The sequence below is a fragment of the Zalophus californianus genome, chromosome 12 (genome assembly GCF_009762305.2).
Source record: "Zalophus californianus isolate mZalCal1 chromosome 12, mZalCal1.pri.v2, whole genome shotgun sequence".
NCBI lineage: Eukaryota > Metazoa > Chordata > Mammalia > Carnivora > Otariidae > Zalophus > Zalophus californianus.
In genome coordinates this window covers 98,262,728-98,277,221 of record NC_045606.1, presented here as the reverse complement: position 1 = coordinate 98,277,221, position 14,494 = coordinate 98,262,728, and the positions used below count along the sequence as shown (strand labels likewise).

General features: G+C 40.0%; 1 protein-coding gene across 2 annotated transcripts in view; it reads right to left on the bottom strand.

Annotated features, from left to right (window-relative positions):
* CNTNAP2 (contactin associated protein 2) overlaps positions 1 to 14,494 on the bottom strand; it is a 2,031,041-nt gene that overhangs the window by 671,500 nt on the left and 1,345,047 nt on the right. For both annotated transcript variants that reach the window (XM_027574309.2, XM_027574310.1), the window contains exon 12: positions 6,520 to 6,639. In XM_027574309.2, coding sequence (XP_027430110.1) covers positions 6,520 to 6,639 — 120 coding nt within the window. The remainder of the gene's footprint in view (positions 1 to 6,519; positions 6,640 to 14,494) is intronic.

The window sequence follows — 14,494 nt, the reverse complement described above, 5'->3', positions numbered from 1 at the left end:
CCAAAGTCATGCTTTAAAAGTACAGTATCACCACGAGCTTGCTTCTCCCTCAGGACCACGTTTGAACCACGTTTCCATGCCATACAAAGCATTTCATGTTGGTCTATTTCTCCTCCTGTTTTCCAGGCCCCACAACACCTGTTCTTCAAGACTCGGATCATGAGTCCACTGTTTTTGTGGGAGATTTTGCTGGTCCCTGAGTCTAGGGTAGCTGCCTATTCTACGGTTTCCTAAAGTTGTCTACGCAGGCCCTTCATGAGGTTGGTCACTTCCAGACATACCCTGTTCCCCACATCCTGCTTGCTGGCACTTGCCATACTTGGGTGCCTCGCCTCATTCGTTATAGACATTTGCATTGATTTGAAGTCACTCTCCGTCCTCAAATGTTTTATCATTCTCTAGCACCCAAGCAGTCACTTCAACATCCATATGGATAACCCAGTCTTCCCCAAATGCTCTTAGACACTCTTCCTCCACTTACTCTCAATTACATCCTCCTCCTACACGCTGACACATCATTTCATCCCCAGAGACCTGATCTCTACTGAGTTCCCGAGGGCTCATGCCCAACATACCTTTTCCCTGTTTACATCAACCCCTAAATGATATTATCACTTCTCATATATTCATATGCTAACAACTAGCACATTTCTATCTCTAACCCACATATCCTTTTTGAGGTTTTATCCAATTGCAAAACTGGCATCTCAATTTAGATGGTATATAGCACCTCACATTTAACTATGCCAAAAGTGACTTCTTGAGTTTTCTTAAAATCTGTTCTTCCCTTAATTTTCCACATCTCCCAATGGCACTGTAATTCACCCAGTTATTCAATCCATACATTCGGGAGTTATTCTTGATAACTGTCTTTAGCCATCCTCACCCAATCTGTCATCCATCCTGACAATTCTAACTTCAGAACAGATCTAAAATGCATCTCTGTCTCATCACTTAAACTGTCACCACTCTAGTTCAAGGAGGAGATGATGCCTCCCTGGACTTTGACAAAAACTCCAGAACTGGTCTTGGTGTTTCCACTCTGCCACTCATGCCCCCGCCTCCATGGTAGTTTTAAACAAGACCCTCTCATTCTCCTGCTTAAACTCTCTCCTCTTATTTATTTGTTTGCTTTTTTAACATGTGTTTTATTATTAGTTGTGAAGGCATTTAGCATATCCACTTATTCTCACATGGCACAGTTCCTGATGCATAGTGGATATATAAATAAAAAAATACCTGGAAAAAAGGATCCTAGAGGTATGCTTAAACATTATTTTTTTTTCCATAAAGACTGAAAACATTCACAATCTTTGGGATTTTTTTTTGGTGTATCATGTTGCCCTTCTATCACCACGCCCACTTCGCTCCCACCCCCATCCATCCTTAACACCGGCAGCTGTTAATCCGCTCTCCATTTCCATAATGTTGTCTTTTCAAGAATGTTATATAAACAAAATCAGACAGTATGCAATCATTTGAGATTGGATTTTTTTCACTCAGCATAATTCTCTGGAGATTTATTTATTTCTGTTGCACTGGATCAACGGTTCATTCTTTTTTATTGTCAAAGAGTATTCCATGGTATGGAGGTACTAAGTCCGTCTAATCATTCACCTGTCAAAGGGCATCTGGGTCCTTTCCAGTTTTTGGCCATTACCAATAAGTCTGCAATGCTCATCTGCATACAGGTTTCCGTGCAACTCTGTCTTCATTCCCCTGGAGTAAATGACCGGCAATGCGATTGCAGAGTCATGTAGTAGGTGCATGTTGAGTTTTTAAAGAAACTATTGTTATGTGGTACATATATACAATGGAATATTATGCAGCCATCAAAAGGAATGAAATCTTGCCATTTGCAACGACGTGGATAGAACTGGAGGGTGTTATGCTGAGTGAAGTAAGTCAATCAGAGAAAGACATGTATCATATGACCTCACTGATATGAGGAATTCTTAATCTCAGGAAACAAACTGAGGTTTGCTGGAGTGGTGGGGGGTGGGAGGGATGGGGTGCCTAAGTGACAGACATTGGGGAGGGTATGTGCTATGGTGAGCGCTGTGAATTGTGTAAGACTGTTGAATCACATACCTGTACCTCTGAAACAAATAATACATTACATGTTAAAAAAAAAAAGATAGCAGGAAGGGAAGAAGGAAGGGGGGTGGAAATCGGAAGGGGAGATGAACCATGAGAGACTATGGACCCTGAAAAACAAACTGAGGGTTCTAGAGGGGAGGGGGGTTGGAGGATGGGTTAGCCTGGTGATGGGTATTAAGGAGGGCACGTTCTCCATGGAGAACTGGGTGTTATACACAAACAATGAATCATGGAAAGCTACATCAAAAACTAATGATGTAATAATGTATGGTGATTAACATAACACAATAAAAAAATAAAAAAAATTAATATAAAGAAACGATTGTTGGGAATTGGGGATGAAAATAAGGATGCTTTGCAAGAGGCATTATGAAGAAGAAATTGAGAATGTAAAAAAAACAAACATAAAAACAGCTGAGATGACCAAAAGATATCAACAGGTTAAAATTGTGGACCGAAATGAACAATAAAATATTCTAAAAGGGACACAAGTCAAGTCCTCCCTTATGATTCAATATGAAACATAGTGAGAATAAGGGATATGTTACTTATTGATAATGTTAAACAAACAAAACTTGGAGACATCAGTTGACAGTTAGTGTGGTCATGATTATTTGGAGGAACTTCTGGTCCAAAAATCAAGGGAGACTCCCTTCTTCTTGTCAGGCCCTAAATTAATTGTGTTTTCATTTCTTTTATCTTTTAAATTAGTAATTGAATTGAAAGTTTAGGATTCCAAAGAAAAGATCTGAATCAGAAGTAATTTTCAACAGCGTCTTTAGTTTCTACCTAAATCTACATCAGATATTACCTGTCAGGGAGGTCCCTTCCCTTAAAATTTTCACTATGTCTGTACAAATTTAAAGTTCTCCTCCATCCCACCCCATCTGTAGGAAGAAAGAAAAAAAGGCTGATCACTGCCAAGATGCTGCTTCTTCCCCAGAGAAGATGTGTTGCTCCCATTTTTAAAATATGTGATATATTCAACAGTGATAATACCTAATTACATTTGGGCCACTGAGAAGTGGGACAGATCTATTCTTTACTAGAAAAGTTATAAAGTAAGGTGTATATACACTTTCTCATGACATACAGTGATAGATATATCAAGACTTCATAGAATTGTTCATGCTGTCATTCCTTCCTCTTCTTCAACATCTATCTCTTGGAACTGCAACAGCCCAAACCAAGCTATGTGGTACCATACTGTCCTATGATGTCAAGTTCACGTTCTTTCCAGATGAAGGAAGGGTTGATGGGTGGTAAAAGGCCAAAGAATGCCTGCTGGCCTTCAGTGTCCCTGACACATTGGTTTTCATAACTATCTTGCATGATAAAAGATACATATTCTACCTTCAGAAAGTGGTACTGTACTCTTCACTGTCCAGACTGCATTTAGAGTATTGGCTTAAAATATAATCATGTTTTGGGGTGCCTGGGTGGCTCAGTCATTAAGCATCTGCCTTCGGCTCAGGTCATGATCCCAGGGTCCTGGATTGAGCCCCACATCGGGCTCCCTGCTCAGCGGGAAGCCTGCCTCTCCCTCTCCCGCTCCCCCTGCTTGTGTTCCCTCTCTCACTGTCTCTCTCTCTCTGTCAAATAAATAAAATCTTTAAAAAATATACAATCATATTTTTATATATTAGGAGAAAAAAATCAAGATTCTTATAGATTAAATCAAGTTCTCACAGATTATATTTTAGTTCAACTAAGATTAAAATGAAGATAAACAAGAAAGTACCTGAGCACACTGGCAAGTCCAACAGTCAATAAACTCTTAGATCAAGCTTTCTGGTAAGCGGGTTTCTTCTCTGGGACACACTTAGAGTTCTTGGCATGGAAGGATACTTTTGGGAGGACAGCTCTCATGTTACCATTTTCTCCACCTGCCTTCCATACTATATTCCCGTTCTCATCATTCCCTCTTCTGTTCTAGGCCATGCATGGCTTCCTGATGTTGCTGGAAGTTCTCCGCAGGGTCTGCTTACACACAACGCTCTTCAGGATTCTCCCTTCGAGCAGCACAATCCTATCTCCACTTTGTACCTGTGTCTGGGAATGTCACTGGAAAGACATGACTGCCGAATGACCTGTGAGCTGAACCCAGGCACTCCAAGGCTTCTCATCCTTCCCCTGTCCTTGGAATGGGGTTCCACTTGCCTTTTTCTCTCCTGAGGGCTGCTCCAAGGACAGAGACTTGTGGTGGTGGTGTGGTGTTGAGGACGCCTGTATGGTGTATGTGACTGAACCCACATGAGGCCTCTTTATATACTGTTAAAGATTATGCTGCCAGCAAGACAAGCCTCATATATAAGTTCCCTGTGCTTATTAAAACTGCCACCTACCAACCTGGAGGGGCCTGTGTCTTTCTTGGGTCTCTCCCTGCCCTCTGAGTACAGGGGCTGGTTTCAGATCACACCCACAAAGTTCCCTGGAGAGTTGTCAATCAATAAACTGCTGAATCAAAGTCTTCAGCATAGAGACAATTAGTATGTATGGAAAACAAAAGCAAAAACAAAAAACTCCATAAATGATTCCAAAGCATTGCCTGATTTAAGAACCACTAGCCCCCCAACCGATTTGTGTTTGAATCTTACCTAAATAATATAAGCAAGGTATTTAGCTATCTAATCCTTTAAAAAAAAATAATACCTTACTCCCAGATAACATTTACTGAAAGTTTACCATGTGTCAGACAATATGGGAAGAACCATATGTATATTACTTTATTTCATTTATATAAGAATGCTATGCAGTAGATATTATTATTAATCCATTCAAAGATAAACATACTGAGGCTTATTGGGTTTAATAAAGTTAATCTAAGGTGCCCATGATTATATGCCTGGTGACTGATGGAGCTAGGATGCAAACCCAGGTAGTCTAAGAATTTATCATGGTACCTGACACAAAGTAGACGGATCATACAGTAATCATCCTAAGTAGTGTCATTACTGTTCTAATCAAATACTTCAGCAGTTTCCATCAAATGCTGATCCTCTCCTGGAGCCAGTGAATAGGACATGCCTCACACTCTTCTACTTTGGAGGGTAAGACATTACTAAGTGTCTGATGGAAAATCTGCTCTTAGAGATCTGTATATTTTACACATTGTGGCAGTTTATAAGAACACACAATTTCATTTCATAACCCCGAAATTTAATATGGAAGTGAAGAAAAACTAGGTTCTCTTCTGATGTAGAAAATTCCAGATACATATCATGAAAACTGTGGGTACTGCCAGAATGGAATTTCCATCCACAGAAAGCCTCCTTCTGGGTCCGGGCACCCCAATGTTTATAGCAGCAATGTCCACAATAGCCAAACTGTGGAAAGAGCCAAGATGTCCTTCGACAGATGAATGTATAAAGACGATGTGGTATATATATATACAATGGAATATTATGCAGCCATCAAAAGGAATGAGATCTTGCCATTTGCAACGATGTGGATGGAACCAGAGGGTGTTATGCTGAGCAAAATAAGTCAATCAGAGAAAGACATGTATCATATGACTTCACTGATATGAGGAATTCTTAATCTCAGGAAACAAACTGAGGGTTGCTGGAGTGGGGGGGGTGGGAGGGATGGGGTGGCTGGGTGATAGACATTGGGGAGGGTATGTGCTATGGTGAGCACTGTGAATTGTGCAAGACTGATGAATCACGGATCTGTACTTCTGAAACAAATAATGCAATATATGTTAAGAAAAAAAAGAAGAAGATAGCAGGAGGGGAAGAATGAAGGGGGGGAAATCAGAGGGGGAGATGACCCATGAGAGATGATGGACTCTGAAAAACAAACTGAGGGTTCTAGAGGGGAGGGGGGTGGGGGGATGGGTTAGCCTGGTGATGGGTATTAAAGAGGGCACATTCTGCGTGGAGCACTGGATGTTATGCACAAACAATGAATCATGGAACACTACATCAAAACTAATGATGTAATGTATGGTGATTAACATAATAAAAAATTTAAAAAAAAAAAAAGAAAGCAAGCCTCCTTCTGTTAACTACAGGGCCCGGGGAAGATCAGGAGCGGTCCATAAGCTTCCCCTGACATGGGCAGCGTGGACAGTCAAGCAGTGATACTAAGTTCTTCAGTCTAGGTTACTGGTGGAGCCTACTCCATGGGCCACAGCTCTTCCTGTGGACTTCCCCCTCAATTTCACTTTCTGGGTTTTTCCCCTACATATTCATATTTTAAAATGTTCAAGTCAGAAGGCAGACTTTAAAAAGAACAGGCTAGAAGATTTTATTGCTTCAGAAATACATTTCATCATTTTACTGAACAAATCCAACAATATTTAGCTTATTACATGTTGTGATAAGAACATGGTGCAGAAGAAACTTGAGTGGTATACTGTTCATGTTCAACATAGAGAAAAGAAATGTCTATGAAACATAAGTATGGCATAGTTACCTGTCATGTTGCAGTAGACTTTCAGAGGCCCCAGAGGTCCACTGCCATCAGGATCTATCCAGTAGTAATTTGACGTCTGGCCCAGGTGTTTGTATGCTTCACAGGAAGGCTCATAGATCGCTAGAACAGAACAGCCTACATGAGCACAGTGCAGAGCAAATGGCTCCCCAGATGGGTGCCCTAGCCACATCCACTACTGGCCAGCACTGCTGAGCAGTATATCCTCCTGTTAGAGCGAATGTTCTTTTTCTCTACATTGAAATTCATGATTTGGTTCTTACTCTATAAGTATTTCTGACCTAACAAGTTCCTGCTATGGCTTTATAGTTGGGGAAAGGTCTAAAACTATCAATACATTGTAAAATAAATGTAATGTTTGTTGCAATAGGGCCCAGATCACTGAAGTAATATTTAATCTGTAGTTATTTATAGATACCATCTCCTTATTGTAAGGGACTTTATTTTGAAAGGCCATAAGTATTGGCTGTTTTGTTGGGCTATCAACTAAGAGAAAAATCTCTCTCTCTCTCTCACACACACACACACAGACACAAAAGCACCCTTTTTTTTTTTTTTTGCATAGATATTATACATTTCCCTCAAACAACATGAGATTTCTAATCTTCCTTTATTTAGGAAAAAGGAAAGAATGTCCCTGCTTCATTTTGTTACAGGTATTTTAATTACATCGCATCTAGTTCGTGTAGAAGGCTGCCATCAATGTAATTAAATAATAGGTTCTTTTCCATTGTTTTTCTATTTGTTCCCATGCTCCTAACACATTCTCTTTTCTCACAGAGACTGCATCTGGTTTCCGAAGTACAAAATGGACATTTGCGTATCTCCTCTGTTGTTACAACTTCTAGAGTACTACTGGGAAGACTTTTAAAAAACAGCTCCACAGTGATATTTATGATAACTTTGAAAGATCCACCTTACAAAACCGAGAACTATTTCTGGTAAAGAGCTATCATCGGATGCACACATAATCTAGTCTTTTGGTAAAGAGCATTGGAATTCACACTGCAATCTGTGGTTCATTAACAGCAGGTCAGATTCTGGGACCTATCTTTTCTACCTTCCGCTTCCACGTTCTCTGTGTCTCCACTTGGCTGCCTATGGTTTCCTCTCTCTCCAAAGAGGTTAGACCTCAAATTCAATTTCATGTCAACAACAACATACTAGGCTAAAACAATTCTCAAATTCTTTGTTTTACTTAATCCTCTTTTCCTCCCTTCCTTCCTTCTGCAAATACTGAGTACCTACGATGTGCTGAGCAGGGGATTAGGCAATGCAAATACAGATGTGAGCACCACAGATAAAGGACCAGTAGGGTTTGTTCACTAATTATTTTGGTATTACTCATGCATAAGGTGCCCCTGGAAGGGGATGCAGATGGAAAGCTAGGCAAAGCTCACGTGTCTTTCGTCCAAGTGTGATGATTAATATGCCCGATTTCAATCTCCCAAGTCTCTTATTTGGATAATAAGCTATGGTTGCTCTAATTCTGGAATGCCATGCCAAGTAATATACTGCAATAAAGGGCAGGGGGGAAGATTTTTAAACTCTAAGCAGGAAGATGCTATAATTAGACGTAGGTTTTAGAAAGAAAACTCCTATAGAAAAACAACAGATTTTAGGGAAGTGATTCAGAAATTCATGAGCACACACAGGCTGTCATTACCATAGGCCAGGTGAAGGATGACTATTTCCATATGAGAGTATGAGGAAGGATGAAGTAGATGGGACTGATTCACGTGTTTTTAAAATCAACTGGGGATGGAGACCAGGTGGATGTAGGTAGTTAGGAAGAAAGAGAGTAAAGAATGACCTTAACTCACAATTTCTAACTGTCTTACTAATTTTTTGCAACGTCTCTCCAGATAATTGCAATTTTTCTGTGTAGCCTAAAATGATCCAGAATGTCAAGTTAAAATTCTGAAGTTTTCCTTTTAGTCCCTTTGGGCAATCTGCCTCTAAAAGCTTTCATTTTTCTTTTTAAAATATTTAATCATTAGTCACTCTCTCTCCCCCCTGCAAACACCCCATTTTCCTTATTATCCAGTATCTGGTTTAAAACAATCATACTATGAATTGGCTCTCCTATTCAAATACCTCTTCACTTCTCACCAAATTATGCTTTTCAGCCAATGTTAGTCTAGTCCTAAAGCAGTACTTTCATTATGTTAAAAAATATGTAATGATTTTTCAGTATCCGTGATATTATATCCCAGATCACCATCTATGCATACAAGACCTTCCATAATCCTAACAGATGTTTTCTGGTTTGGGTGACTTGCCCACATAAACTTGCACACTGGTCAGGCCCCTTTTCTGGGGTCACCTTTATCTGCAATGCACTACAAACCTCTTAATCTATTAACCTTCTCTACCAGAGTTAACTATTAAGGCAGGAGTGCTAAGAAACAGGGTTCTGCAATCCAACAGACTTGGGGTGAAATTCTGACTCCACAAAGTACTATTATATAACACTGGCAAAGTTGCCTCATCTCCTTTAGCCTTGTCTGGAGAATAGGTATCAGGTATTTACAATGTAGTAATGAGAACTAGAGGACATAACAACACTCATTGCTAAACCACTGTATCTGGGACATGGTAAACATTTAATAGGTGGAACTTTTATGATTAATGTAGTAATTATTAATTAGGTCCTCCTCACAGTGCTCCTTTCTTAAAGAGACTGCCCCTAGTCAATATACCCATCTTTCTGTACGGTCCAGGGCACTCACTGCTCCTCTCATGTACTTAATACCCGATTATAGTCAATTGAGGATTTGATTGACTGTTGTTGATTGAATTTCATATACGAAAATTTTATTTCCTAACAAGACTGTGAGTTATCTTGAGGGGAGGGTGTAGAATATCTATTTTTCTTTTCTACTCCATATAATCTAACATGGTAGATTTTTTTTAAAGATTTTATTTATTTATTTGAGAGAGAAAGAGAGCACAGGGAGGGGAGGTAAGAGAGAGAGCAAGCGTCTTTAAGCAAACTCCACACTGAGTGGGGAGCCTGATGTGAGGCCCAAGCTCAGGACCTTATCTCAGGATCCCATGATCACGACCTGAGCTGAAACCAAGGGTCCGACGGTTAACAGACGGTGACACCCAGGCGCCCCAAACATGGTAGGTGTTTAAGAAGAGCCTGTCAGAACTGATGAAAGCACGATCTGATGATAAGAAGTGCAGGTAACTCCTGCACGTCTAAGCAAGCATATAAACACCCTAGAGAGGGCTACAGACCTTAACTCAAGTAACTGACTAAGAGCAAGGGCTGACGGCTTGTAGACGAGGGAAACCTGGGTATACAAGCTGCTCTTCTTTTTTTCTTCGAAGTGGGACAGTTACTCTGCTTGACTTTCACCCATGACAGGCCTACTGACTTCTTTTGCCTCATCAACACAAATGGGAACCCAAGTATTTCAGTCCAAATGGTATCGTGTGTGAAAACCACCTGGAGAGCTTGTTAAGACAAGCTTGTTAAGATTCCTGGGCCTCACCCCAAAGATTCTGATTCAGCAGAGAATGTGCAGTTCTAACAAGCTCCCAAGTGACGCTGCAGCTGCTGGTCCTGACTATGGTTTGAGAGGCACGGATCTAATCCTGGAAAAAAGCTAACTCCGGAAGGGCGCGCTAATTCTTAATATTTAGATATAAGTAGGAAAAAGGTAGGACACCAAAAAGCAATAGAGTGAAATTTTAAATAAAATAAGGCCGGACTGCCACTTCACTTCACTCAAAATAACGAAAAGGGATTGGGATACCATACCCCAAATAAAAATACACGCGAAAAGAAATATACGTGGATGAATGCACCCACACAGTAACAGTGGTTATCTTTGAGCAGTAAGATTATGGATGATTTAAAACTTCATACTTTTCTGTTTTCCATATTACTTTATAATGTGCATAAGTTAATGTTATGATTAAAAATACACTTGAGAAATACATATCTGGAATAATGGCAAGGAGGTAAAATGGCAAGGACACCTGGATATAATGAAATTGCATTAGTTTTATAACTGAGTAAGGAATTAAGAGATTTTCATTCAAATCTCCTTTCTGTCATTTACAGCGTGGAAACTGCCCTTAACTTTTCGTTTTCTTAACTCTGAAGCGAAGGCAACACTATCTCCTTCAACTAAGTTATCGTGATGATTAAACGAAATCACACACACTTTGTAAACTAAAAAGCATTGAGTATATTGACATTTTAATGCAGAGAATGAGCTAACCGAAGCATTTCCCCTGCATGCCTCAGCCAGTTAGCTCTGGGCCCAGTGCAGGGAGGCATAGCTGGCTTGCACAATTTGTGTGCATTAAGCCTGAGGAGATGACAGTGCCCAAGGGCTAAGGCGGCAGCCAATGAAGAAGTGTGCAAGCCATCATCAGTGATGGAGTTTTGCTAGTCCACTGCTGAAGAACAGAGAGGCAACTGGGCTGATGGGGAAATAAACAGACTCATCAAGTCCATCGATTTATTGGAAAAGTAATTTTTCTCTGCTGAGACTTCCAGTACCAAATAAAAGGTCTCGAATTTTTGTACATATTTGTAAATAAATCTCAGATGTTAAGAAATACTATCTATTGAACACATCAAATTGAATTTCATAGCATGTAAAACCCCAGAAGGTGGGAATCCTAAGTATGTTCTTCATTTTCATTAAACGACGAGTGTTGTCTGTGTGACATCACACTAGGTACAAGGGAAAATGACAAAGGACCGCTGTGTTAGGTTCACATGGTTCCTGTAAATAATCAAGCCTTATGCACTGAAACAACACGAACTTATTACCTTACAGTTCTGGAGGTTAGAAGTTTGAGGTGGGTTTCACTGGGCTAAATTCAAGGTGTCTGTAGGGCTGTGCTCCTTCTGAAAACTCTGGGCAAAAATCCATTTGCTCACCTGGCTCAGCTTCTAGACTCCGCCTCATTCCCTGCTCATTGTCCTTGTGCCATGTCTCCATCTTTGAAGCCAGTCCTTCCCACACTCCGTTGTTCCGATTCCCTTTCCCTGATTTCCCTGTCACATCTCTTGCTCTGTTTTAAGGAGCCCTATGATCACATTAGACCCACCCAGATCATCCAGGATACTCTCATGTGATGGGCCTTCACTTGATCATAAAGTCCCTTTGCCATAGATGCTAACATATTTACAGGTTCCACAGATGAGGGCAAGGACACCTGGGGGGGGTGGCATTATTCTGCTTATCACAACTATATAAAAATTGGACTGCGCTCTTAATGAACAGATGTTATTAAGCATCAAATGTGTTCCTAGTATTGTTAACAAAAGAAGTATTAAGCAGAATAATAAAAGATGGAGGCATAAAGTCAAAGGTTGGTACTGAACTTTAAAAATCCATATGGCCCTGGGCTTACAACCATCAGTAGAACACCAAACAACACGTGCATGCTCTGCCCTCCCAGCCCCAATCAAGGACGAGGAGAAACGCTCCCCTTGCTCATGTGCAGACGTGGCATGAGGCATCAGAAGGATGGCCAACTCGCAGGCAGAGGGGCGAGCCAAAGGTTGAGGGGCCAAGCTGGGCAACCGGCTTCATGTTCTGGGAGAGGAAGCACAGTTAAGGGATGGTCAGCGCGGGGACAGATATAAAGGAGGAACTCCACCCAAGGAGAAGCACTCTTGAGAGTCTGAATGGCTGCAAAATATGGGAATAGAAAGAGGGCCAGAATACAAGAACAGCAAAATGGCAATACGTTTAGGGAGCCGATTTGAGTGACTTTTTAAATATTTCAGGGCATTGGTATTTATAGAACCAAATTATAGGGAAAGGAACTATTTAGTGGAATTGGGTGGTGACCACATCATTGGAGGAATTTGAACATGAAAGCCAAACTGGAATAAAAATTGGTGAAGATCACTAAATTTGTGAGGGAGTTTTTGTTAGGATGGGTGAGATAGATTCATTTTTTAAAAAAAATGTGGATATTTCTAATTATCAAAAGAACTTACACTTTTTGATGAATTTTGGAAAAGGAGCAAATACTATAAAAGAAAAAGATAACACCTTGTTTTCTTGACCTCGGGAGCAAATTTGGGTGAGCCTGTATTTCGTTCTCCTTTTGAATGCCAGGCCCCTCTCCTTACCTCCATGTAGACCTCCTTCAGTGGTGTGAAAAGTTAATGTAACTGCTCACAATCCAGAATACACAGTGGCCATGTTCTATTAGCCGTTGTCAGGTACTCATCACCGCCTCTATGCCACCATGAAGTGAGCTCTAAATTCTGATGGCCACTCTTAGATTCTTGAGAATCTAAAAGCAACAACTTTGCCTGTGAATGCATCTTCACTGGCCCTGGCTAGACTCTGATTTAAAATAAAACAAAAAGAAAAAAAGTTTCTTATATGGCAAAAAAAGAAAAGCACTTTCCATTACTTTATTTGTATTTTTTATTAATATTTGGAAAATGTATTTTCAAATGTACATTGGAGAGATCTTTTAAGTCTATTGTGGGGCGTGCAGTTACGAGTGATGCCCATTTATTGTCATCATTTTTCTATTAATTTATACTGGCCATACTATAAATGAAGACTAAAATCTGTGTTCTTTCATATTGGTCTTCCCTGTTTTTGTCTTATAGCTTTGAATATGTAGTTTTTGATGTATAAATATATTTTGTTATTAAATATATTAAGATTTCCCCTTTAAGAACTTTCCACAGCTCTTAAGTGTGTATTATCATCTTCCATTTATGACAATAAGATCTTGAATACCATGCTGAGGAGTGGTTAAGACATACACACACATGTGATTAAAACACTAAGGTACCTGGAAATGGAGAAGAAAGCACAGATCAGTGATTCCATACCATGGCTTCTTTTTTCACATAAACACTGGTGATTTTAAAAGGACGTTGCTTTGGGTTTAAATATATCCCCCACAAAAGATGTTGAAGTTCTAGTCCCCAGTACCTGGGATGGTGACCTTATTTGGAAATAAGGTGTTAGAGATAATTAAGTTCAGATGAGATCACTACAGTAGGCCTAATCCAACTTGACTTATAGAAAGGGGCCATTTGGACACAGAAACAGATACCTACAAGGGAAGACAATATAAAGACACAGGAAGAATGTCAACTGCAAGTGAAAGAACATCTGAGGCCACCAGAAAGAAGCTACTAGAGAAGTATGGAACAAAGTCTCCCTTACAGGCCTCAGAAGGAATCAACCCTGCAGATACCTTGATTTTGGATTTCTAGCCTCTGAAACTGTAAGGCCATACATTTCTGGTAAGCCACCTTGTTTGTGGGTCTTTGTGACAGCAGTCCTGGGAAACCAATACAGACACATAGGTGCCAAGTGATTTGGCCAAGTTGGAGCTTTTCCAACTTAGAGATGATGTGGAGGTCTCTCCACCATGTTTTACTACTTTAATTTTAAGAGGGAAATATCTTCCAGATAAAACGATTATTTTTGGCTCATATGTGTAAGGTCTTATGCTGGGTGCTCTGAATAGTACAAAGCAACAGTTCTCCAGAGCTTTGCTGATGCTGATGAGCTGAGAAAGGCTCTCCTTTACCCTTTCTACACTTCGTAATTTGAGATAGGTGTGTAAGTATATCTGGCATATATCCTTCCTGTTATTACCTTCTAAAGCAGATGGATCTCTAGAAGTGGCTAAGGATGAAACGTGTTAGAAAATTAATCACAAATCAAAAATGAACATGTACATAAAGGTTATCTTTGGAACATCGTAAGTAGTCTTTTCCTGATTGCCCAGAAAGGGAAAAGTTCACTTCTAATGATTTGATATAAAACTGAAAAGAAGCATAAAATAATTTTATAGCTCATTTGCTAGTAAATGCTGTAAAATGACATTTTGGGTATTGATAGTTTATGAATGTCTTCACTTTCCTGCTCTCTTATAGCGGAGGGACCACATACTTACTACAGATCAAGAACAGGATGCTAACAAAGGAGATTGGTTT